This window comes from Entelurus aequoreus, linkage group LG11 (assembly GCF_033978785.1).
Source record: "Entelurus aequoreus isolate RoL-2023_Sb linkage group LG11, RoL_Eaeq_v1.1, whole genome shotgun sequence".
NCBI classification, from domain to species: Eukaryota; Metazoa; Chordata; class Actinopteri; order Syngnathiformes; family Syngnathidae; genus Entelurus; species Entelurus aequoreus.
Genome location: NC_084741.1, coordinates 16969683 through 16997572, shown reverse-complemented (window position 1 = coordinate 16997572; position 27890 = coordinate 16969683). Strand labels below are relative to the sequence as shown.

The window sequence follows — 27890 nt, the reverse complement described above, 5'->3', positions numbered from 1 at the left end:
AAAAGAGAGAGGGGGAGGAGAGAAAGGGTATAACTTGTGTGCGTGTGTGTGTGTGTGTGTGTGTGTGCGTGTGTGTGTGTGTGTGTGTGTGTGTGTGTGTGTGTGTGTGTGTTCTTTTTTTGTTTGATTCTTTCCATACTTTTCTCTTTTCATGCCATCTTTTCCTTGGCTGCGGGGAACATGTTTGCTTTTTCCACGATTCTATTAAGGACAATTTCTCGTCAACATGTTGTTTACTAATAAACGTATTGGTAATCAATGTATTGCTAATATATTAATAACTGAAACATTCATTACCAACACAATTATTACCAACACGTGTGTTAGTAATGCAGTCAGTTGAATGTTTACATTTGCATTTAATTACAATAAACTTGTGTCCATGTCTTATAATGTGCATGTGTGTGTGTGTGTGTGTGTGTGTGTGTGTGTGTGTGTGTGTGTGTGTGTGTGTGTTTGCGTGTTTGGGCGTGCGTGTCCTCATTTGGGTGCAGGCGCTGCCCCTCCCCCTCCTTTATCACTGGAAGGATTATAAATCTTGCCAGCATTTCAGTTCAAATCAAATCACCAACATGAGTTGTTCCTATTTTTTTTCTTTTTACACACAACCGTCTGCCCCCCCCCCCCCCCCCCCCCCCCCCACTTGGAAAGCGGGCTAGCGGGGGCATCGGGTCAAAAATACAAAAAATGAAACTTGCAAAAACATTGCTTCAACCAAAACCGACAAATCAAAACAATGACATGTGGTCAATTTAGGCAAAACTGTCCGAACGAAACATCAACATTGTTTTAAAGGTGACAAAAAATAACAATAACAACAACAATTTGCAATTCCATTAGGAATTGCGTGTGAAAGCCGCTGAACCGGCGATATGCGTGATTGGAACTGAAATGCTTGAATGTCCAGAGTGAGTGGAGTGTGTGCATGTTGGGACGGTTCAAAAAGCGGTTGAAAAATGTGGGAAATGCAGTAGATTGTATAATGCCCATTAATTTTCAATGGAGGGAAATTCCTGGTAATTCCGGGTAATCAGGGAATTTTGGAACCGGAAAACATCCTGGCTTGAATGTCCAGGGTGAGTGGAGCGTGTGGATGTTGGAACGGATCAAATCGGGTGAGAAATGTGGGATATGTAGTAGATTGTATAATGCCCATTCATTTTCAATGGAGGGAAATTCCTGGTAATCAGGGAATTATGGAACCGGAAAACATCCTGGCTTGAATGTCCAGGGTGAGTGGAGCGTGTGGATGTTGGAACGGTTAAAATTGGGTGAGAAATGTGGGATATGTAGTAGATTGTATAATGCCCATTCATTTTTAATGGAGGGAAATTCCTGGTAATTAGGGAATTATGAAACAAGAAAACATCCTGGCTTGAATGTCCAGGGTGAGTGGAGCGTGTGGATGTTGGAACGGATCAAATCGGGTGGGATATGTAGTAAATTGTATAATGCCCATTCATTTTTAATGGAGGAAAATTCCTGGTAATCAGGGAATTATGGAACCGGAAAACATCCTAGCTTGAATGTCCAGGGTGAGTGGAGCGTGTGGATGTTGGAACGGTTAAAATCGGGTGGGATATGTAGTAGATTGTATAATGCCCATTCATTTTCAATGGAGGGAAATTCCTGGTAATCAGGGAATTATGGAACCGGAAAACATCCTAGCTTGAATGTCCAGGGTGAGTGGAGCGTGTGGATGTTGGAACGGTTAAAATTGGGTGAGAAATGTGGGATATGTAGTAGATTGTATAATGCCCATTCATTTTCAATGGAGGGAAATTCTTGGTAATCAGGGAATTATGAAACAAGAAAACATCCTGGCTTGAATGTCCAGGGTGAGTGGAGCGTGTGGATGTTGGAACGGATCAAATCGGGTGAGAGATGTGGGATATGTAGTAGATTGTATAATGCCCATTCATTTTTAATGGAGGAAAATTCCTGGTAATCAGGGAATTATGGAACCGGAAAACATCCTAGCTTGAATGTCCAGGGTGAATGGAGCGTGTGGATGTTGGAACGGTTAAAATTGGGTGGGATATGTAGTAGATTGTATAATGCCCATTCATTTTCAATGGAGGTAAATTCCTGGTAATCAGGGAATTATGGTACCGGAAAACATCCTGGCTTGAATGTCCAGGGTGAGTGGAGCGTGTGGATGTTGGAACGGTTCAAATCGGGTGAGAAATGTGGGATATGAAGTAGATTGTATAATGCCCATTCATTTCAATGGAGGGAAATTCCTGGTAATCAGGGAATTATGGAACCGGAAAACATCCCAGCTTGAATATCCAGGGTGAGTGGAGCATGTGGATGTTGGAACGGTTCAAATCGGGTGGGATATGTAGTAGATTGTATAATGCCCATTCATTTTCAATGGAGGGAAATTCCTGGTAATCAGGGAATTATGGAACCGGAAAACATCCTAGCTTGAATGTCCAGGGTGAGTGGAGCGTGTGGATGTTGGAACGGTTAAAATTGGGTGAGAAATGTGGGATATGTAGTAGATTGTATAATGCCCATTCATTTTCAATGGAGGGAAATTCTTGGTAATCAGGGAATTATGAAACAAGAAAACATCCTGGCTTGAATGTCCAGGGTGAGTGGAGCGTGTGGATGTTGGAACGGATCAAATCGGGTGAGAGATGTGGGATATGTAGTAGATTGTATAATGCCCATTCATTTTTAATGGAGGAAAATTCCTGGTAATCAGGGAATTATGGAACCGGAAAACATCCTAGCTTGAATGTCCAGGGTGAATGGAGCGTGTGGATGTTGGAACGGTTAAAATTGGGTGGGATATGTAGTAGATTGTATAATGCCCATTCATTTTCAATGGAGGTAAATTCCTGGTAATCAGGGAATTATGGTACCGGAAAACATCCTGGCTTGAATGTCCAGGGTGAGTGGAGCGTGTGGATGTTGGAACGGCTCAAATCGGGTGAGAAATGTGGGATATGAAGTAGATTGTATAATGCCCATTCATTTCAATGGAGGGAAATTCCTGGTAATCAGGGAATTTTTGAACCGGAAAACATCCCAGCGTGAATGTCCAGGGTGAGTGGAGCGTGTGGATGTTGGAACGGTTAAAATCGGGTGAGAAATGTAGTAGATTGTATAATGCCCATTCATTTTCAATGGAGGAAAATTCCTGGTAATCAGGGAATTATGGAACCGGAAAACATCCTGGCTTGAATGTCCAGGGTGAGTGGAGCGTGTGGATGTTGGAACGGTTCAAATCGGTTGAGAAATGTGGGATATGAAGTAGATTGTATAATGCCTATTCATTTCAATGGAGGGAAATTCCTGGTAATCAGGGAATTTTGGAAGCGGAAAACATCCCAGCGTGAATGTCCAGGGTGAGTGGAGCGTGTGGATGTTGGAACGGTTAAAATCGGGTGAGAAATGTAGTAGATTGTATAATGCCCATTCATTTTCAATGGAGGGAAATTCCTGGTAATCAGGGAATTAATGAACCGGAAAACATCCTAGCTTGAATGTCCAGGGTGAGTGGAGCGTGTGGATGTTGGAACGGTTAAAATCGGGTGAGAAATGTAGTAGATTGTATAATGCCCATTCATTTTCAATGGAGGGAAATTCCTGGTAATCAGGGAATTATGGAACCGGAAAACATCCTGGCTTAAATTTCCAGGGTGAGTGGAGTGTGTGGATGTTGGAACGGTTAAAATCGGGTGGGATATGTAGTAGATTGTATAATGCCCATTCATTTTCAATGGAGGGAAATTCCTGGTAATCAGGGAATTATGGAACCGGAAAACATCCTGGCTTGAATGTCCAGGGTGAGTGGAGCGTGTGGATGTTTGAACGGTTCAAATCGGGTGAGAAATGTGGGATATGAAGTAGATTGTATAATGCCCATTCATTTCAATGGAGGGAAATTCCTTGGTAATCAGGGAATTTTGGAACCGGAAAACATCCCAGCGTGAATGTCCAGGGTGAGTGGAGCGTGTGGATGTTGGAACGGTTAAAATCGGGTGAGAAATGTAGTAGATTGTATAATGCCCATTCATTTTCAATGGAGGGAAATTCCTGGTAATCAGGGAATTATGGAACCGGAAAACATCCTGGCTTGAATTTCCAGGGTGAGTGGAGCGTGTGGATGTTGGAACGGTTAAAATTGGGTGGGAAATGTGGGATATGTAGTAGATTGTAAAATGCCCATTCATTTTCAATGGAGGGAAATTCCTGGTAATCAGGGAATTATGAAACAAGAAAACATCCTGGCTTGAATGTCCAGGGTGAGTGGAGCGTGCGGATGTTGGAACGGTTCAAATCGGGTGAGAAATGTGGGATAAGTAGTAGATTGTAAAATGCCCATTCATTGTCAATGCAGGGAAATTCCTGGTAATTCCGGGTAGTAATCAGGGAATTTTGGAACAAGAAAACATTGTGGCTCGAATGTCCAGGGTGAGTGGAGCGTGTGGATGTTGGGACGGTTCAAAAAGCGGTTGAGAAATGTGGGATATGCAGTAGATTGTATAATACCCATTCATTTTCAAAGGAGGGAAATTCCTGGTAATTACGGGTAATCAGGGAATTTTGGAACCGGAAAACATCCTGGCTTGAATGTCCAGGGTGAGTGGAGCGTGTCGATGTTGGGATGGTTCAAAAAGCGGTTGAGAAACGTGGGATATGCAGTAGATTGTATAATGCCCATTCATTTTCAATGGAGGGAAATTCCTGGTAATTATGGGTAATCAGGGACTTGTGGAACCAGAAAACTTCCTGGCTTGAATGTCCAAGGTGAGTGGAGTGTGTAGATTTTGAAACGGTTCAAATCGGATGAGAAATGTGGGATTTGTATAATGCCCATTCATTGTCAAAGGGGAGAAAATTCCGGGAAAACGGGAAATTTGGGGGAAAGGAAAACATGTTTGGCATTCGATATATGGGAAGAGTAGTGTCAGAATAATTGTATATAAGTTATCACACAACTTTGTGTTCCATTGAGTTCAGGCGCCCTGCGAGAAGACAAAAGCTGGCTTTGATCTTATCAGGCAAAAGGCTTGTGAACCTCCACTGTGTGCGATGGGATGCGACGTGGAGGTGTCGGTTTCTTTGACTTATTGGACAGCCACAGGAAGACCTTGTCATGACCCGAGATCTACAAAGCAGAGAGGGAGCAGAACCTGACACCGCTCCAGGCACCTTTTCTTTAAACTGTTTATGACCGAGTGCGGCAGCTGTTTATGACCCCCCTCCCTTTGGAAACAACTGCAGCCATGTAATCAGGAAATGCCCAAATAAATGAGGAGGCGTGGAGCTCCCTCCTCAGAGCGTGATGGGAGACTGTATTAAGTTGCATCCCAGACGTTTCTCCTCATGAGCTAAATTGAATCCTGTCTCTCTTTGATTCTTTGCTTCTTGTCTTATCTAATAGATGTCATCGGTGTTTGAACCTGACAAGTAGTGTGGGTGGATGGTTGAAAGGTCGGAATCGGGTTTAAAAATCACGCACAATTTTGAGGATTTAGGGAATTGTAGAACTGTGAATACGGAAATTCATTTGAATGGGAATTTCCTGGAAATTTGGGAAAACCGGATTTTTTGAAAATGTTGATACTAGCGCAATTGTCCTGGATGATATGAATGGGTTGGTGTTGACATTTTTGGAATCGGCTGACGTAGTAACAGTTTGAATGGAGAATGGGTATTTCGGAATTCCTGGAATTTCTTGAAAACTGGGAATTTGTAGGAAAAAATTTGGTATCATTTGTTGTCCCAACTAAGAGGAATGTTTTGAAGGTACAATGGTCAAAAATGGTTGAAAAATGTGGACTGTGAAAACCTACCAGGAAGAAGTGAAAATAGGGCTTTGGAAAACCGGGATTTCCTGGAATTTTTTAGAACTTGGAAAATGGTAGTTTTATTGTCCAAAGTGAGTGGAGCGTGTGGATAGTTTGAATCGGGTAAGAAATGTGGGAGTTGTGCATGTTTGAAACTTGGCCCATTTATTTGCAATGGGAAAAAAGTCCTGGAAAACCTGTAATTTGGGGTAATCTGGGAATTTGTACGAAAAAAATATAGTAGCCTTTGTTGTCCCAACTAAGAGGAATGTTGTAAAGGTGGAATGGTCAAAAACGGTTGAAAAATGTCGACTGTGAACATTTTCCAGGAAGAGGTGAAAATAGGGCTTTGGAAAACCGGGATTTCCTGGAATTTTTTTAGAACTTGGAAAATAGTTTGATTGTCAAAGGTGAGTGGAGCGTGTGGATGGTTTGAATCGGGTAAGAAATGTGAGAGTTGTGCATGTTTGAAACTTGGCCCATTTATTTTCAATGGGAAAAAAGTCCTGGAAAACCTGTAATTTGGGGTAATCTGGGAATTTGTATGAAAAAAATATAGTAGCATTTGTTGTCCCAACTAAGAGGAATGTTGTAAAGGTGGAATAGTCAAAAACGGTTGAAAAATGTGGACTGTGAAAACCTTCCAGGAAGAGGTGAAAATAGGGCTATGGAAAACCGGGATTTCCTGGAATTTTTTAGAACTTGGAAAATGGTAGTTTGATTGTCCAAGGTGAGTGGAGTGTGTGGATGCTTTGAATCGGGTAAGAAATGTGAGAGTTGTGCATGTTTGAAACTTGGCCCATTTATTTTCAATGGGAAAAAAGTCCTGGAAAACCTGTAATTTGGGGTAATCTGGGAATTTGTACGAAAAAATATAGTAGCAATTTGTTGTCCCAACTAAGAGGAATGTTTTAAAGGTGGAATGGTCAAAAACGGTTGAAAGATGTCGACTGTGAACATTTTCCAGGAAGAGGTGAAAATAGGGCTTTGGAAAACCGGGATTTCCTGGAATTTTTTAGAACTTGGAAAATGGTAGTTTGATTTTCCAGGGTAAGTGGAGTGTGTGGATGCTTTGAATTGGGTAAGAAATGTGTGAGTTGTGCATGTTTGAAACTTGGCCCATTTATTTTCAATGGGAAAAAAGTCCTGGAAAACCTGGAATTTTGGGTAATCTGGGAATTTGTACGAAAACATATAGTAGCATTTGTTGTCCCAACTAAGAGGAATGTTTTAAAGGTGGAATGGTCAAAAACTGTTGAAAAATGTTGACTGTGAACATTTTGCAGGAAGAGGTGAAAATTGGGCTTTGCAAAACCGGGATTTCCTGGAATTTTTTTAGAAATTGGAAAATAGTAGTTTGATTGTCCAAAGTGAGTGGAGCGTGTCGATGGTTTGAATTGGGTAAGAAATGTGGGAGTTGTGCATGTTTGAAACTTGGCCCATTTATTTTCAATGGGAAAAAAGTCCTGGAAAACCTGGAATTTTGGGTAATCTGGGAATTTGTACGAAAAAAATATAGTAGCATTTGTTGTCCCAACTGAGAGGAATGTTGTAAAGGTGGAATGGTCAAAAACGGTTGAAAAATGTCGACTGTGAACATTTTCCAGGAAGAGGTGAAAATAGGGCTTTGCAAAACCGTGATTTCCTGGAATTTTTTTAGAACTTGGAAAATAGTAGTTTGATTGTCCAAAGTGAGTGGAGCGTGTGGATAGTTTGAATCGGGTAAGAAATGTGGGAGTTGTGCATGTTTGAAACTTGGCCCATTTATTTTCAATGGGAAAAAAGTCCTGGAAAACCTGGAATTTGGGGTAAACTGGGAATTTGTCCCAACTAAGAGGAATGTTTTAAAGGTGGAATGGTCAAAAACGGTTGAAAAATGTCGACTGTGAATATTTTCCAGGAAGAGGTGAAAATAGGGCTTTGAAAAACCGGGATTTCCTGGAATTTTTTAGAACTTGGAAAATGGTAGTTTGATTGTCCAAGGTGAGTGGCGTGTGTGGATGCTTTGAATTGGGTAAGAAATGTGGGAGTTGTGCATGTTTGAAACTTGGCCCATTTATCTGCAATGGGAAAAAAGTCCTGGAAAACCTGGAATTTGGGGTAATCTGGGAATTTGTACGAAAAAACTATAGTAGCATTTGTTGTCCCAACTAAGAGGAATGTTGTAAAGGTGGAATGGTCAAAAACGGTTGAAAAATGTTGACTGTGAACATTTTCCAGGAAGAGGTGAAAATAGGGCTTTGGAAAACCGGGATTTCCTGGAATTTTTTTAGAACTTGGAAAATAGTTTCATTGTCAAAGGTGAGTGGAGCGTGTGGATGCTTTGAATCGGGTAAGAAATGTGAGAGTTGTGCATGTTTGAAACTTGGCCCATTTATTTTCAATGGGAAAAAAGTCCTGGAAAACCTGTAATTTGGGGTAATCTGGGAATTTGTACGAAAAAAATATAGTAGCATTTGTTGTCCCAACTAAGAGGAATGTTGTAAAGGTGGAATGGTCAAAAACGGTTGAAAAATGTCGACTGTGAACATTTTCCAGGAAGAGGTGAAAATAGGGCTTTGGAAAACCGGGATTTCCTGGAATTTTTTTAGAACTTGGAAAATAGTTTGATTGTCAAAGGTGAGTGGAGCGTGTGGATGGTTTGAATCGGGTAAGAAATGTGAGAGTTGTGCATGTTTGAAACTTGGCCCATTTATTTTCAATGGGAAAAAAGTCCTGGAAAACCTGTAATTTGGGGTAATCTGGGAATTTGTACGAAAAAATATAGTAGCAATTTGTTGTCCCAACTAAGAGGAATGTTTTAAAGGTGGAATGGTCAAAAACGGTTGAAAGATGTCGACTGTGAACATTTTCCAGGAAGAGGTGAAAATAGGGCTTTGGAAAACCAGGATTTCCTGGAATTTTTTAGAACTTGGAAAATGGTAGTTTGATTTTCCAAGGTAAGTGGAGTGTGTGGATGCTTTGAATTGGGTAAGAAATGTGGGAGTTGTGCATGTTTGAAACTTGGCCCATTTATTTTCAATGGGAAAAAAGTCCTGTAAAACCTGGAATTTTGGGTAATTTGTAAATTTGTTCAAAAAAATATAGTAGCATTTGTTGTCCAAACTAAGAGGAATGTTGTAAAGGTGGAATGGTCAAAAACGGTTGAAAAATGTCGACTGTGAACATTTTCCAGGAAGAGGTGAAAATAGGGCTTTGCAAAACCGTGATTTCCTGGAATTTTTTTAGAACTTGGAAAATAGTAGTTTGATTGTCCAAAGTGAGTGGAGCGTGTGGATAGTTTGAATCGGGTAAGAAATGTGGGAGTTGTGCATGTTTGAAACTTGGCCCATTTATTTTCAATGGGAAAAAAGTCCTGGAAAACCTGGAATTTGGGGTAAACTGGGAATTTGTCCCAACTAAGAGGAATGTTTTAAAGGTGGAATGGTCAAAAACGGTTGAAAAATGTCGACTGTGAATATTTTCCAGGAAGAGGTGAAAATAGGGCTTTGAAAAACCGGGATTTCCTGGAATTTTTTAGAACTTGGAAAATGGTAGTTTGATTGTCCAAGGTGAGTGGAGTGTGTGGATGCTTTGAATTGGGTAAGAAATGTGGGAGTTGTGCATGTTTGAAACTTGGCCCATTTATCTGCAATGGGAAAAAAGTCCTGGAAAACCTGGAATTTGGGGTAATCTGGGAATTTGTACGAAAAAACTATAGTAGCATTTGTTGTCCCAACTAACAGGAATGTTGTAAAGGTGGAATGGTCAAAAACGGTTGAAAAATGTTGACTGTGAACATTTTCCAGGAAGAGGTGAAAATAGGGCTTTGGAAAACCGGGATTTCCTGGAATTTTTTAGAACTTGGAAAATGGTAGTTTGATTTTCCAAGGTAAGTGGAGTGTGTGGATGCTTTGAATTGGGTAAGAAATGTGGGAGTTGTGCATGTTTGAAACTTGGCCCATTTATTTTCAATGGGAAAAAAGTCCTGTAAAACCTGGAATTTTGGGTAATTTGGAAATTTGTTCAAAAAAATATAGTAGCATCTGTTGTCCCAACTAAGAGGAATGTTGTAAAGGTGGAATGGTCAAAAACCTTTGAAAAATGTCAACTGTGAACATTTTCCAGGAAGAGGTGAAAATTGGGCTTTGCAAAACCGGGATTTCCTGGAATTTTTTAGAACTTGGAAAATGGTAGTTTGATTGTCCAAAGTGAGTGGAGTGTGTGGACGCTTTGAATTGGGTAAGAAATGTGGGAGTTGTGCATGTTTGAAACTTGGCCCATTTATCTGCAATGGGAAAAAAGTCCTGGAAAACCTGGAATTTGGGGTAATCTGGGAATTTGTACGAAAAAATATAGTAGCATTTGTTGTCCCAACTAAGAAGAATTTTTTAAAAGTGGAATGGTCAAAAACGGTTGAAAAATGTTGACTGTGAACATTTTCCAGGAAGAGGTGATAATAGGGCTTTGGAAATCCGGGATTTCCTGGAATTTTTTTTTAACTTGGAAAATGGTAGTTTGATTGTCCAAAGTGAGTGGAGTGTGTGAATGGTTTGATTCGGGTAAGACATGTGGGAGTTGTGCATGTTTGAAACTTGGCCCATTTATTTTCATTCGGAAAAAAGTCCTGGAAAACCTGGAATTTGGGGTAATCTGGGAATTTGTCAAAACATATAGTAGCATTTGTTGTCCCAACTAAAAGGAATGATTTAAAGTTGGAATGGTCAAAAACGGTTGAAAAATGTCGACTTTGAACATTTTCCAGGAAGAGGTGATAATAGGGCTTTGGAAATCCGGGATTTCCTGGAATTTTTTTTGAACTTGGAAAATGGTAGTTTCATTGTCCAAGGTGAGTGGAGTGTGTGGATGGTTTGAATCGGGTAAGAATTGTGGGAGTTGTGCATGTTTGAAACTTGGCCCATTTATTTTCAATTCGATAAAAGTCCTGGAAAACCTGGAATTTTGGGTAATCTTGGAATTTGTACAACAAAATATAGTAGCATTTGTTGTCCCAACTAAGAGGAATGCTGTTCTGGAAAACCTGACATTTTGGGTGATCTGGGATATTTTAAAAAAAGTTATTATTTGGGGGAGGGGGCTCACGATTCCCGGTCGAGCCGAATGTTTTGATACTCGAACAATTCTGATCAGATGATAATTTTGAGCTGTGGATTAATCATTATGTTTTTTTTAACAATTTGTAAAAGGCCAATAAAAACATCACTTTTTAAAATGTGCTAGCTCGATGCTAATTGCATATGCCATAGACATGCTAAAGATTAGCATTGGCAAATTTGCATGGCGATTTCCACAGCGCCTCATTTGTTAATGAAAACTACATTGAACAATCAAAGGCTGGTGTGTAACACGTTCAATAATATTTTCAGTACAAACACTTTGTAGGACTCAACAAACTACAAGACTGGCACAATCAACTTAATGGGATATCCTTTTTTTACCTTGCAATGGGGACATTATGTGGTTGCAGTGCAGATACAAAAAGTCCACAAAAAAGGTAAAAAACATGAAAACAAGAGGGAAACATCAAAGAACAAAAACATTAATTAAAAGAGCACAGAGCTGCCACTTCAGTGGCACCATTTTTACATACAGCTACAAAAGTAAAACCAAAACCAAAAGATGAGCAGTAAATACTACATTTTGCGCGCATACGATTGCACCACACATGGACAAAAACAGAACAAAACAAAAAACTCAGTTTAGTTTCGACACCCCACACCATGGCAAAGACTACTTCCCGACTATTTCGACACCCCACACCATGGCAAAGACTACTTGCCGACTATTTCGACACCCCACACCATGGCAAAGACTACTTCCCGACTATTTCGACTCCCCACACCATGGCAAAGACTACTTCCGGACTATTTCGACACCCCACACCATGGCAAACACTACTTCCCGACTATTTCGACACCCCACACCATGGAAAAGACAACTTCCTGACTTTTTCGACACCCCACACCATGGCAAAGACTACTTCCCGACTATTTCGACAACCCACACCATGGCAAAGACTACTTCCCGACTTTTTCGACACCCCACACCATGGCAGGGACTACTTCCTGACTATTTCGACACCCACACCAAGACAAAGACTACTTCCTGACTATTTTGACAACCCACCACATGGCAAAGACTACTTCCTGACTATTTCGACACCCCACACCATGGCAAAGACTACTTCCCGACTATTTAGACACCCCACACCATGACAAAGACTACTTCCCGACTATTTTGACACCCCACACCATGGCAACGACTACTCCCTGACTTTTTCGACACGCCACACCATGGCAAAGACTACTTGCCGACTATTTCGACACCCCACACCATGGCAGGGACTACTTCCTGACTATTTCGACACCCACACCAAGACAAAGACTACTTCCTGACTATTTTGACAACCCACCACATGGCAAAGACTACTTCCTGACTATTTCGACACCCCACACCATGGCAAAGACTACTTCCCGACTATTTCGACACCCCACACCATGACAAAGACTACTTCCCGACTATTTTGACACCCCACACCATGGCAACGACTACTCCCTGACTTTTTCGACACCCCACACCATGGCAAAGACTACTTGCCGACTATTTCGACACCCCACACCATGGCAAAGACTACTTGCCGACTATTTCGACACCCCACACCATGGCAAAGACTACTTCCCGACTATTTCGACTCCCCACACCATGGCAAAGACTACTTCCGGACTATTTCGACACCCCACACCATGGCAAACACTACTTCCCGACTATTTCGACACCCCACACCATGGAAAAGACAACTTCCTGACTTTTTCGACACCCCACACCATGGCAAAGACTACTTCCCGACTATTTTGACACCCCACCCACACCATGGCAAAGACTACTTCCCGACTTTTTCGACACCCCACACCATGGCAAAGACTACTTCCCGACTTTTTCGACACCCCACACCATGGCAGAGACTACTTCCTGACTATTTCGACACCCACACCAAGACAAAGACTACTTCCTGACTATTTTGACAACCCACCACATGGCAAAGACTACTTCCTGACTATTTTGACACCCCACACCATGGCAAAGACTACTTCCCGACTATTTCGACACCCCACACCATGACAAAGACTACTTCCCGACTATTTTGACACCCCACACCATGGCAAAGACTACTCCCTGACTTTTTCGACACCCCACACCATGGCAAAGACTACTCCCCGACTATTTCGACACCCCACACCATTGCAAAGACTACTTCTCGACTATTTCAATACCCCACACCATGGCAAAGACTACTTCCTGACTATTTCGACACCCACACCAAAGCAAAGACTACTTCCTGACTATTTTGACAACCCACCCAAAGACAAAGACTACTTCCTGACTATTTCGACACCCCACACCACTGCAAAGACTACTTCCCGACTATTTCGACACCCCGCACCATGGCAAAGACTACTTCCCGACTATTTCGACACCCCACACCATGGCAAAGACTACTTCCCGACTATTTCGACACCCCACACCATGGCAAAGACTACTTCCCGACTATTTCGACAACCCAGACCACTGCAAAGACTACTTCCCGACTATTTAGACACCCCGCACCATGGCAAAGACTACTTCCCGACTATTTCGACACCCCACACCATGGCAAAGACTACTTCCCGACTATTTCGACACCCCACACCATGGCAAAGACTACTTCCCGACTATTTCGACAACCCACACCATGGCAAAGACTACTTCCCGAATATTTCGACATCCCACACCATGGCAAAGACTACTTCCTGACTATTTCGACACCCCACACCATGGCAAAGACTACTTCCCGACTATTTAGACACCCCACACCATGGCAAAGACTAAGACTACTTCCCGAATATTTAGACACCCCACACCATGGCAAAGACTACTTCCCGACTATTTCGACACCCCACACCATGGCAAAGACTACTTCCCGACTATTTCGACACCCCACACCATGGCAAAGACTACTTCCCGACTATTTCGACACCCCACATCATGGTAAAGACTACTTCCCGACTATTTTGACACCCCACACCATGGCAAAGACTACTTCCAGACTATTTCGACACCCCACACAACTGCAAAGACTACTTCCTGACTATTTCGACTCCCCACACCACGGCAAAGACTACTGCCCGACTATTTGGACACCCCACACCATGGCAAAGACTACTTCCTGACTATTTCGACTACTTCCCGACTATTTCGACACCCCACACCACGGCAAAGACTACTTCCCGACTATTTCGACACCCTACACCGTGGCAAAGACTACTTCCCGACTATTTCGACACCCCACACAATGGTAAAGACTACTTCCCGACTATTTCGACACCCCACACCATTGGCAAAGACTACTTCCCGACTGTTTCGACACCCCACACCATGGCAAAGACTACTTCCCGACTATTTCGACACCCCACACCATGGCAAAGACTACTTCCCGACTATTTGGACACCCCACACCATGGCAAAGACTACTTCCCGACTATTTGGACACCCCACACCATGGCAAAGACTACTTCCCGACTATTTCGACACCCCACACAATGGTAAAGACTACTTCCCGACTATTTCGACACCCCACACCATGGCAAAGACTACTTCCCGACTATTTCGACTCCCCACACCATGGCAAAGACTACATCCCGACAATTTCGACACCCCACACCATGGTAAAGACTACTTCCCGACTATTTCGACACCCCACACCACGGCAAAGACTACTTCCCGACTATTTCGACAGCCCACACCACTGCAAAGACTACTTCACGACTATTTCCACACCCCACACCATGGCAAAGACTACTTCCCGACTATTTCGACACCCCACACCATGGCTAAGACTACTTCCCGACTATTTCGACACCCCACACCATGGCAAAGACTACTTCTCGACTATTTCGATACCCCACACCATGGCAAAGACTACTTCCCGACTGTTTCGACACCCCACACCATGGCAAAGACTACTTCCCGACTATTTTGACACCCCACCCACCCCATGGCAAAGACTACTTCCCGACTATTTCGACACCCCACACCATGGCAAAGACTACTTCCCGACTTTTTCGACACCCCACACCATGGCAGAGACTACTTCCTGACTATTTCGACACCCACACCAAGACAAAGACTACTTCCTAACTATTTTGACAACCCACCACATGGCAAAGACTACTTCCTGACTATTTCGACACCCCACACCATGGCAAAGACTACTTCCCGACTATTTCGACACCCCACACCATGACAAAGACTACTTCCCGACTATTATGACACCCCACACCATGGCAAAGACTACTCCCTGACTTTTTCGACACCCCACACCATGGCAAAGACTACTCCCTGACTTTTTCGACACCCCACACCATGGCAAAGACTACTTCCCGACTATTTCGACACCCCACACCATTGCAAAGACTACTTCTCGACTATTTCAATACCCCACACCATGGCAAAGACTACTTCCTGACTATTTCGACACCCACACCAAGGCAAAGACTACTTCCTGACTATTTTGACAACCCACCCAAAGACAAATACTACTTCCTGACTATTTCGACACCCCACACCACTGCAAAGACTACTTCCCGACTATTTCGACACCCCGCACCATGGCAAAGACTACTTCCCGACTATTTCGACACCCCACACCATGGCAAAGACTACTTCCCGACTGTTTCGACACCCCACACCATGGCAAAGACTACTTCCCGACTATTTCGACACCCCACACCATGGCAAAGACTACTTCCCGACTATTTCGACACCCCGCACCATGGCAAAGACTACTTCCCGACTATTTCGACACCCCACACCATGGCAAACACTACTTCCCGACTATTTCGACACCCCACACCATGGCAAAGACTACTTCCCGACTATTTCGACACCCCGCACCATGGCAAAGACTACTTGCCGACTATTTCGACACCCCACACCATGGCAAAGACTACTTCCCGATTATTTCGACTCCCCACGCCATTGCAAAGACTACTTCCCGACTATTTCGACACCCCACACCATGGCAAAGACTACTTCCCGACTATTTCTACACCCCACACCATGGCAAAGACTACTTCCCGACTATTTCGACAACCCACACCACTGCAAAGACTACTTCCCGACTATTTAGACACCCCGCACCATGGCAAAAACTACTTCCCGACTATTTCGACACCCCACACCATGGCAAAGACTACTTCCCGACTATTTCGACACCCCTCACCATGGCAAAGACTACTTCCCGACTATTTCGACAACCCACACCATGGCAAAGACTACTTCCCGAATATTTCGACACCCCGCACCATGGCAAAGACTACTTCCTGACTATTTCGACACCCCACACCATGGCAAAGACTACTTCCCGACTATTTCGACACCCCACACCATGGTAAAGACTACTTCCCGACTATTTTGACACCCCACACCATGGCAAAGACTACTTCCAGACTATTTCGACACCCCACACAACTGCAAAGACTACTTCCTGACTATTTCGACTCCCCACACCACGGCAAAGACTACTGCCCGACTATTTGGACACCCCACACCATGGCAAAGACTACTTCCTGACTATTTCGACTATTTCCCGACTATTTTGACACCCCACACCACGGCAAAGACTACTTCCCGACTATTTCGACACCCCACACCATGGCAAAGACTACTTCCCGACTATTTCGACACCCCACACAATGGTAAAGACTACTTCCCGACTATTTCGACACCCCACACCATTGGCAAAGACTACTTCCCGACTGTTTCGACACCCCACACCATGGCAAAGACTACTTCCCGACTATTTGGACACCCCACACCATGGCAAAGACTACTTCCCGACTATTTGGACACCCCACACCATGGCAAAGACTACTTCCCGACTATTTGGACACCCCACACCATGGCAAAGACTACTTCCCGACTATTTCGACACCCCACACAATGGTAAAGACTACTTCCCGACTATTTCGACACCCCACACCATGGCAAAGACTACTTCCCGACTATTTCGACTCCCCACACCATGGCAAAGACTACATCCCGACTATTTCGACACCCCACACCATGGTAAAGACTACTTCCCGACTATTTCGACACCCCACACCACGGCAAAGACTACTTCCCGACTATTTCCACACCCCACACCATGGCAAAGACTACTTCCCGACTATTTCGACACCCCACACCATGGCAAAGACTACTTCTCGACTATTTCGACACCCCACACCATGGCAAAGACTACTTCCCGACTGTTTCGACACCCCACACCATGGCAAAGACTACTTCCCGACTTTTTCGACACCCCACACCATGGCAAAGTCTACTTCCCGACTATTTCGACACCCCACACCATGGCAAAGACTACTTCCCGACTTTTTCGACACCCCACACCATGGCAAAGACTACTTCCCGACTATTTGGACACCCCACACCATGGCAAAGACTACTTCCCAACTGTTTTGACACCCCACACCATGGCAAAGACTACTTCCCGACTATTTCGACACCCCACACCATGGCAAAGACTACTTCCCGACTATTTCGACACCCCACACAATGGTAAAGACTACTTCCCGACTATTTCGACACCCCACACCATGGCAAAGACTACTTCCCGACTATTTCGACTCCCCACACCATGACAAAGACTACATCCAGACTATTTCGACACCCCACACCATGGTAAAGACTACTTCCCGACTCTTTCGACACCCCACACCACGGCAAAGACTACTTCCCGACTATTTCGACAGCCCACACCACTGCAAAGACTACTTCACGACTATTTCCACACCCCACACCATGGCAAAGACTACTTCCCGACTATTTCCACACCCCACACCATGGCAAAGACTACTGCCCGACTATTTCGACACCCCACACCATGGCAAAGACTACTTCTCGACTATTTCGACACCCCACACCATGGCAAAGACTACTTCCCGACTGTTTCGACACCCCACATCATGGCAAAGACTACTTCCCGACTTTTTTGACACCCCACACCATGGCAAAGACTACTTCCCGACTATTTGGACACCCCACACCATGGCAAAGACTACTTCCCAACTGTTTCGACACCCCACACCATGGCAAAGACTACTTCCCGACTATTTCGACACACCACACCATGGCAAAGACTACTTCCCGAATATTTCGACACCCCACACCATGGCAAAGACTACTTCCCGACTATTTCGACACCCCACACCCGGGTCGTGTGTTCGGATCACTTCGTTTCTGGTAAATATAAGGAACAAAAATCCACCTTCTTAACCACAACTTGGCTATACGTCCGTGCTAATGTTGTACTTGTTGAATTTGTACCTTATAACGTTTGACAGCTGAAGTTGTTGTTGTACAAAAATAACATGCGGTATATAATATATAGTCTATAGCCTAGCTAGCTATTTTCGAAAACCGGACAACGAGAGGATACCAAAGGCAGCGTTAAGATGGACACTACCGGGAAAACGTAAGCCAGGGCGGCCAAAGAACACCTGGCGAAGAACAGTTGAAGGGGAGCTGAAAGAGATGAAGCTTACATGGGGCGAGGCACAGAGACGAGCACAGCACCGAGATGAATGGCGTCGAGTCGTCGAAGCCTTATTTCCCATCCGGGAAGAAGTTAAGTAAGTAATATACTATATAGTCCAGGGGTCACCAACGCGGTGCCCGCGGGCCCCAGGTAGCCCGTAAGGACCAGATGAGTAGCCCGCTGGCCTGTTCTAAAAATAGCTCAAATATTAGCACTTACCAGTGAGCTGCCTCTATTTTTAAAATTGTATTTATTTACTAGCAAGCTGGTCTCGCTTTGCCCGACATTTTTAATTCTAAGAGAGACAAAACTCAAATAGAATTTGAAAATCCAAGAAAATATTTTAAAGACTTGGTCTTCACTTGTTTAAATAAATTCATAAATGTTTTTACTTTGCTTCTTATAACTTTCAGAAAGACAATTTTAGAGAAAAAATACAACCTTAAAAATGATTTTAGGATTTTTAAACACATATACCTTTTTACCTTTTAAATTCCTTCCTCTTCTTTCCTGACAATTTAAATCAATGTTCAAGTAAATTTTTTTATTGTAAAGAATAATAGATACATTTTAATTTAATTCTTCATTTTAGCTTCTGTTTTTTCAACGAAGAATATTTGTGAAATATTTCTTCAAACTTATGATTAAAACTCAAAAAAATTATTCTGGCAAATCTAGAAAATCTGTAGAATCAAATTTGAATGTTATTTCAAAGTCTTTTGAATTTCTTTTAAAATTTTTGTTCTGGAAAATCTAGAAGAAATAATGATTTGTCTTTGTTAGAAATATAGCCTGGTCCAATTTGTTATATACTCTAACAAAGTGTAGATTGGATTTTAACCTATGTAAAAAATGTCATCAAAATTCTAAAATTAATCTTAATCAGGAAAAATTACTAATGATGTTCCATAAATTCTTTTTTTAATTTTTTCAAAAACATTCAAATTAGCTAGTTTTTCTCTTCTTTTTTTCGGTTGAATTTTGAATTTTAAAGAGTCGAAATTGAAGATAAACTATGTTTCAAAATTTAATTGTCATTTTTTTTCGTGTTTTCTCCTCTTTTAAACCGTTCAATTAAGTTTGAATATCATTAATTATTAATAATAACATACAGTTAAAGGTAAATTGAGAAAATTGGCTATTTCTGGCAATTTAATTAAGTGTGTATCAAACTGGTAGCCCTTCGCATTAATCAGTACCCAAGAAGTAGCTCTTGGTTTCAAAAAGGTTGGTGACCCCTGATATAGTCTATAGCCTAGCTAGCTATTTTCGAAAACCGGTTTTGTTTAAATTTGCACTTAACAGTTGGGTTTTTAAAAAACAATAAACCCTATAATTTCCATGTTGCCATTCAATACATGTAGCCCTCAAATATCTCAATATTTTATACACTAACACTTTATTTTGTTGTTGATAACTTCCGCGTCTCTTTCTTAGTAGCGCGCAGGCTAAGCTAACTAGCAAGCTAAGCTAAGCCTGAGAAGCTTTAAAGTTCACTGAGACGAGTCTGACGCAAATAATACATTTTCGTTTTTTCACACGATAAGCGAATAACTAAAAATGCGTAAATGAAGGATTTAACGCCGACTTCCAAGCCACAACGCTCGTTAAATGCTTTTTCTGTCAATGCTGTGTTCGCTGTGAGCTGGTTTGTTTTCAACGAATTCCCGGTTGCTAGGGGATTGGTAGGCGGAAGTGACGTAGGTCCGCCCTCACCCATTCCACAGTATTCTGGACATATGTGTTGGTGAATCTGTTGCAATTTGTTCATTGCATTATGGAGAAAGAAGCTGAGCAAGCAAAGAATAAAGATGTCGGTGTGAAGCGTCTATTTTGCGAGGGAAGTCAGCAGCAACACGTACACAGCCGGCGCTTCTTTGTTAACATTCCCGAAAGATGCAGTCAAGATCGAAGAACTCGGACAACAGAGACTCTTACCAGGAGGACTTTGATTTGGATACACAGTTGCAATACCGTGAGTACACAGCTGCGCTTCCAAACATTTGATCGCTTGCTATAACTAGCTCGAGCTAGTAGCTAGGAGCTAGGAGCTAGCATTAGGATTAATTTGTGGCATATTAAATATAAGCCTGGTTGTGTTGTGGCTAATAGAGTATATATATGTCTTGTGTTTATTTACTGTTGTAGTCATTCCCAGCTGAATATCAGGTCCCACCCGCGTGCTTCCAAACATTTGATTGCTTGCCAGTACGTGCGTGTCATGTACGTAACTTTGGTTAAATATATAAGCTTTATGAACCTTGGGTTAGGTGAACGGTTCTTTGGGCTGAGTGAGTGTGTGTGTTGTGCAGGTGTTTGAATTGTATTGGCGGGTTATATATACGGGATCCCGTCCATATTACCCGCTCGAGCTATAACTAGCTCGAGCTAGTAGCTAGTAGCTAGGAGCTAGCATAACAAACACCTAGGTGTTTAAATATAAGCCTGGTTGTGTTGTGGCTAATAGAGTATATATATGTCTTGTGTTTATTTACTGTTGTAGTCATTCCCAGCTGAATATCAGGTCCCACCCGCGCGCTTCCAAACATTTGATTGCTTGCCAGTACGTGCGTGTCATGTACGTAACTTTGGTTAAATATATAAGCTTTATGAACCTTGGGTTAGGTGAACGGTTCTTTGGGCTGAGTGAGTGTGTGTGTTGTGCAGGTGTTTGAATTGTATTGGCGGGTTATATATACGGGATCCCGTCCATATTACCCGCTCGAGCTATAACTAGGTCGAGCTAGTAGCTAGTAGCTAGGAGCTAGCATAACAAACACCTAGGTGTTTAAATATAAGCCTGGTTGTGTTGTGGCTAAGAGAGTATATATATGTCTTGTGTTTATTTACTGTTGTAGTCATTCCCAGCTGAATATCAGGTCCCACCCGCGCGCTTCCAAACATTTGATTGCTTGCCAGTACGTGCGTGTCATGTACGTAACTTTGGTTAAATATATAAGCTTTATGAACCTTGGGTTAGGTGAACGGTTCTTTGGGCTGAGTGAGTGTGTGTGTTGTGCAGGTGTTTGAATTGTATTGGCGGGTTATATATACGGGATCCCGTCCATATTACCCGCTCGAGCTATAACTAGGTCGAGCTAGTAGCTAGTAGCTAGGAGCTAGCATAACAAACACCTAGGTGTTTAAATATAAGCCTGGTTGTGTTGTGGCTAAGAGAGTATATATATGTCTTGTGTTTATTTACTGTTGTAGTCATTCCCAGCTGAATATCAGGTCCCACCCGCGCGCTTCCAAACATTTGATTGCTTGCCAGTACATGCGTGTCATGTACGTAACTTTGGTTAAATATATTTATGAACCTTGGGTTAGGTGAACAGTTCTTTGGGCTGAGTGAGTGTGTGTGTTGTGCAGGTGTTTGAATTGTATTGGCGGGTTATATATACGGGATCCCGTCCATATTACCCGCTCGAGCTATAACTAGCTCGAGCTAGTAGCTAGTAGCTAGGAGCTAGCATAACAAACACCTAGGTGTTCAAATATAAGCCTGGTTGTGTTGTGGCTAATAGAGTATATATATGTCTTGTGTTTATTTACTGTTGTAGTCATTCCCAGCTGAATATCAGGTCACCCCCGGCTCTCACAGCATCTTCCCTATCTGAATCGCTTCCACTCCCCACTAGTCCTTCACTTGCACTTTCCTCATCCACAAATCTTTCTTCATCCTCGCTCAAATTAATGGGGAAATCGTCGCTTTCTCGGTCCGAATCTCTCTTACTTCATGCGGCCATCATTGTAAACAATAGGGAACTTTGCGTATATGTTCAACTGACTACGTCACGCTACTTCCGGTAGGGGCAAGCCTTTTTTTTTATCAGATACCAAAATTTGCGATCTTTATCGTCGTTGTTCTATACCAGGGGTCGGCAACCCGCGGCTCTAGAGCCGCATGCGGCTCTTTAGCGCCGCCCTAGTGGCTCTCAGGAGCTTTTTTAAAAATGTATGAAAAATGGAAAAAGATGAGGAAAAAAAAAAAGTTTTTGTTTTAATATGTTTTAACATGACGCAAAACTCCCTAATTGTTATAAAGCACACTGTTTATATTAAACATGCTTCACTGATTCGAGTATTTGGCGAGCGCCGTTTTGTCCTACTAATTTTGGCGGTCCTTGAACTCACCGTGGTTTGTTTACAAGTATAACTTTCTCCGACTTTCTACGACGTGTTTTATGCCACTTCTTTTTCTGTCTCATTCTGTCCACCAAACTTTTAACGTTGTACGTGAAGGCACAAAGGTGAGTTTTGTTGATGTTATTGACTTGTGTGGAGTGCTAGTCAGACATATTTGGTCAGTGCGTGACTGCAAGCTAATCGATGCTAACATGCTATTTAGGCTAGCTATATGTACATATTGCAGCATTATGCCTCATTTGTAGCTATATTTGAGGTCATTTAGTTTCCTTTAAGTCATCTTAATTCAATTTATATCTCATGACACACTATCTGTATGTAATATGGCTTTTAATTTTTTGCGGCTCCAGACAGATTTGTTTTTGTATTCTTGGTCCAATATGGCTCTTTCAACATTTTGGGTTGCCGACCCCTGTTCTATACTAAATCCTTTCAGCAAAAATATGGCAATATCGCGAAATGATCAAGTATGACACATAGAATAGATCTGCTATCCCCGTTTAAATAAAACAAATTCATTTCAGTAGGCCTTTAAGTGGAAACAAGAAAGTGTTTGATCACATTTTCATATTTCATTGCATGCACACGACAACAATATTTGTTGAGAGCGATCACCGGCCCTTGACTCACAAAAGTTCTGTGTTCCATCTTCATGAAGGACGATGTGGTCTTTTGTCAGCAAGACGGCCTCAAAAGCACAGCAAGTTCAAAGCAGTACAAACCCCAAAAGCAGTGAAGTTGTCACGTCGTGTAAATGGTCAATAAAAACAGAATACAATGATTTGCAAATCCTTTTCAACGTATATTCAATTGAATAGACTGCAAAGACAACATATTTAATGTTCACACTGCAAAACTTCGTTATTTTTTGCAAATATTAGCTCATTTGGAATTTGATGCCTGCGACATGTTTTAAAAAAAGCTGGCACAAGTGGCAAAAAAGACTGAGAAAGTTGAGGAATGCTCATCAAAGACTCATTTGGAACATCCCACAGGTGAACAGGCTAATTGGGAACAGGTGGGTGCCATGATTGGGTATAAAAGCAGCTTCCATGTAATGCTCAGTCATTCACAAACAAGGACGGGGCGAGGGTCACCACTTTGTCAACAAATGCCTGAGCAAATTGTTTAAGAACAACATTTTCTCAACCAGCTATTGCAAGGAATTTAAGGATTTCACCATCTAAAGTCCGTAATATCATCAAAAAGTTCAGGGAATCTGGAGAAATCACTGCACGTAAGCGATGATATTATGCACCTTGGATCCCTCAGGCGGTACCGCATCAAAAAGCGAAATCAGTGTGTAAAGGATATCACAACATGGGCTCAGGAACACTTCAGAAAACCACTGTCAGTAACTACAGTTGGTCGATACATCTGTAAGTGCAAGTTACAACTCTACTATGCAAAGCCAAATCCATTTATCAACAACACCCAGAAACGCCGCCATCTTCGCTGGGCCCGAGCTCATCTAAGATGGACTGACGCAGAGTGTAAAAGTGTTCTGTGGTCTGACGAGTCCACATTTTAAATTGTTTTTGGAAACTGTGGACGTCGTGTCCTCCGGACCAAAGAGGAAAAGAACCATCCGGATTGTTCTTGACGCAAAGTGTAAACACCAGCATGTGTGATGGTATGGGGGTGTATTAGTGCCCAAGACATGGGTAACTTACACATCTGTGAAGGCACCATTAAATCGGAGCTTTATTTGTCCATTCTTAACATGTACAAGACACATAAGAACTGAAATTACATTTTCGGCACAATCCTGCTAAGAGCAGACATACGTTACAGGGAGACAAGACGGGACCGCCAACGGATCAGCCACTTAGGGCGCTCCTTAAAAAGGTGGGAAAAAGGTGACATTGGGGAAGGGGGGGGAAGAGTAAAAAAATATCAGTCTGAGGCTGGACCCTCAGGAATGGTCCAGACTGAGTCCGAGGAAAAAACCTCACATAGCATGGCACACATAAACATGGTACATGTAATCACAACAACTCGCAACAGAGTCATCCAACAGGACTTTGGAGGCCGGCAGCTGCTGTTGAGCGCTACTCAGCCCCCACAACCCCGGATGAATTAAGCAGTGGTGAAGGCGTTGATTTGGGGAGGGGTGTGTGCGTGCATGTATGCCCAATTAACTTGGGTGAGATGTTGGAATTGTCTTTATGGGCCGAGGCCGGCCCCAAGAGTTCAAGAGTTCAAGAGTCCGACCCAGGTGCTTTTGAAAAAAGGGAAAGGTCAAAAGCGTCCATCTTTGAGGAGTCCTCAGGGGAGTGTTTTCAAACAGCCTTTTCCTCAAGGCCATTCGAGGGAGTCAAATCGTAGATTAAGATGTTGTTTTTTCTTCGAGCAGTCAAAACAATGACATTCCTGCTCTGTATGCTGGCTCTGACAATTAATAATGAAAGGTACATACAGGTTTTAGAGCCATCCAAGCAACGTTATCATGGACGCCCCTGCTTATTTCAGCAAGACAATGCCAAGCCACGTGTTACAACAGCGTGGCTTCATAGAAAAAGAGTCCAGGTACTAGACTAGGCCTGCCTGTAGTCCAGACCTGTCTCCCATTGAAAATGTGTGGTGCATTATGAACCCTAAAATACCACACCGAGACCCCCGGACGTTTACTGAGTGTTGTTAAAAGGAAAGGCCATGTAACACAGTGGTAAAAATGCCCTGGTGACAACTTTTTTGCAATGTGTTGCTGCCATTAAATTCTAAGTTAATGATTATTTGCAAAAACTTGTTACTGACGAAACAACACTGAAATGGCAACATCACACAGCAAACATACACTACTACTACTACTACTACGAGGGAATAATGAACAACAAATCAGTGAGTAAAGTGACAATCTTCCAATCCTGCAATACCCTGTTGGTGGACAAGGAGACTACAGCCATTAATCAACCTCTTGTTTAACTGGCGCTAACACAAAGCAGTGAAAAAGCTAACGAGCTAAGCTAAGCTAACAAACACACTTGAGCTAAAAATCCCACGTCACCTGGCAACAGTTGTCTAGGTTCACAATGTCTAGGTTCACGATGTGTTCTTTCCGTTTCCTTCCAGTGGGACGAAGTCAGCGTCCTGGACGACCGGGGGAGGCTGATCCGCACGTTCGAGGTGTGCAACGTCAACCAGAATTCCCGCGTCAGAGACAACTGGCTGGCCACGCCCTTCCTCTACCGCCACGCCGCCCCGCGGGTTTTCGTCACGCTGCGCTTCTCGGTGCGGGACTGCGCCAGCCTGCGGAGCCCCTCGCCCACCTGCAGGGAGACGCTCACCTTGTTCTACAGGCAGGCCGACAGCCAGCGGGAACTGGAGAGGACCTGGGCGGCCGAGGTGAGCGACGGGCTCATGCCGTTTTATTCCTCTGTTCAGTCCATGTTCAAAGTATTTTTGGTGTTTTATGAAAAAAAATACAATTATTGATAAAAAAATGAATAAATGTTGTTTAGATTGTGTGAAAAACAGGTAAAATAAGTGAAAAATGGAAGACTCATGGTGAAAAATACAACGTAGTATGATGCTTTACCACATAACTGTCAGGCTTGTTTGGTTATGTTTGTGTTTATTTCCTGTCAGCGCTCTTATTTTGGTTTCATTTCCTGCATGTCTCCCTGAGAGCTCGTTTCCCTTACCTGTCCCTGATTGGCAGCCTGGCACACCAGGTTGCAGTTGCCAATCAGGCTACTATTTATGCCTGCCTCGCCCTCCAGTCAGGGCTCGATGATTGTATCCTGTTTCCTGTTTCCTGTTGCCTGTTGCCTGTTTGTTGTAACCTGTTATCCTGGTTCTTGTTGGCTGTTTCCTGTTTCCTGTTGCCTGTTTGTATGTATATATATATATATATATATATATATATATATATATATATATATATATATATATATATATATATATATATATATATATATATATATATATATATATATATATATATATATATATATATATATATATATATATGTATTTGTATGTGTATGTATATATATATATATATATATATATAAATATATATATATATATAAATATATATAAATATATATATATATACATGCATATATATATTTATATATATATATATGCATATATATATATATATATATACATATATATATATATATATATATATATATATATATATATATATATATATATATATATATATATATATATATATATATATATATCATGTTTTGTTCCTACACAGCTCTGTCATGATACATGCATGACGTGCTGCGTGTATCATCATCAATATGATTATTTTTTCCGGTTTATTTAGGTAATCACTCCATTTATATCAAAATAGCATGGCTTCAAATTCCACATTTTCAAATTCCAACGTCTCACTCTTCCTTCGTGCAGGATTCTAGAAGCACTAGTTCATCCTCAGTATATTCAGCTTCAAAAAGATAAGGTAGCAAGTCCACTTTTCTCCGAAAATAGTCGTCTTTGTTGTTCTAATAAGACGTGATGGTCTGTAAAACCTAATTTGTGCAACATTATGACCAAAGAACCAGCATCACGTGTTTCGTAGACCACAAGGAAGTGTTTCCGTGTCGATTAAAAATTCAAACATGACCTCTGTAATCTTGTTTTGTTGTGTTTTACATGCAAAAGAGAGAATGAAACGACCTTGCTGCATTATGAAGTATTTATAAAGGCACCCTGAGATGCACGGAATAGATGACGGGATAAATGAGACTGGATTTGTGAGAGTTAATGTTGATGAGGACAAAAGCGAGAGCTTCCTGCTCCGCCTCGGCTCTCGTCTGCTTCCTCGTCAGGCTCTGATTAAAAGGCATCGAGTCGTCTTTACAAATAGCGCTTCCCTCCCCGTGGCCTTGGCGGATCACGCTCCACTTGGGCGTCACTTCACAGGGAGGAAGGAACGTCTCCGGATGAAAGACCCGAAAGATTCACAAAACATCTTTGGACTGAGAGAAGCCTTGGGGCCAACCAGCCGGTCTGGAGGGGGGGTTTGAGAGACGACATCTTGGATCTGGGGAATCGCGGCGTATTAGCCTCACGTCGGCGTGCTGTCAGGAAAATAAAGTCCGCTCTCGGCAATAGCGAACAATTAGGGCGATTGCTACTTTTTTGTAACATGACTGACATTGTCGCGTTTGCTTTTGGCGACCTCACGTCCAGATAAATTACGTATTATTATTTGCCGTAGACTCGTTTCAACGTATCAAACAATATGTGTGTGGAGGGAGATGTAGCCAGCGTTGCCTGCAGGAGCAAAAGTCACCGCCTCTGTCCATGGTGCTGAGGACAGAGCACCATCAGACGGCAGTGCTGACGGCGAGACACAGCTGGCAGGTTAATTAGATTTCACAGGCGCTACGTGT

The 27890-nt window shown here is 42.5% G+C and overlaps 1 protein-coding gene across 1 annotated transcript in view; it reads left to right on the top strand.

The window, feature by feature from the left end:
• The window catches only part of LOC133659834 (ephrin type-B receptor 5-like), a 121568-nt gene that overhangs the window by 48376 nt on the left and 45302 nt on the right, over positions 1-27890 (top strand). Inside the window, exon 3 of the mRNA XM_062062620.1 lies at positions 25603-25875. Coding sequence (XP_061918604.1) covers positions 25603-25875 — 273 coding nt within the window. The remainder of the gene's footprint in view (positions 1-25602; positions 25876-27890) is intronic.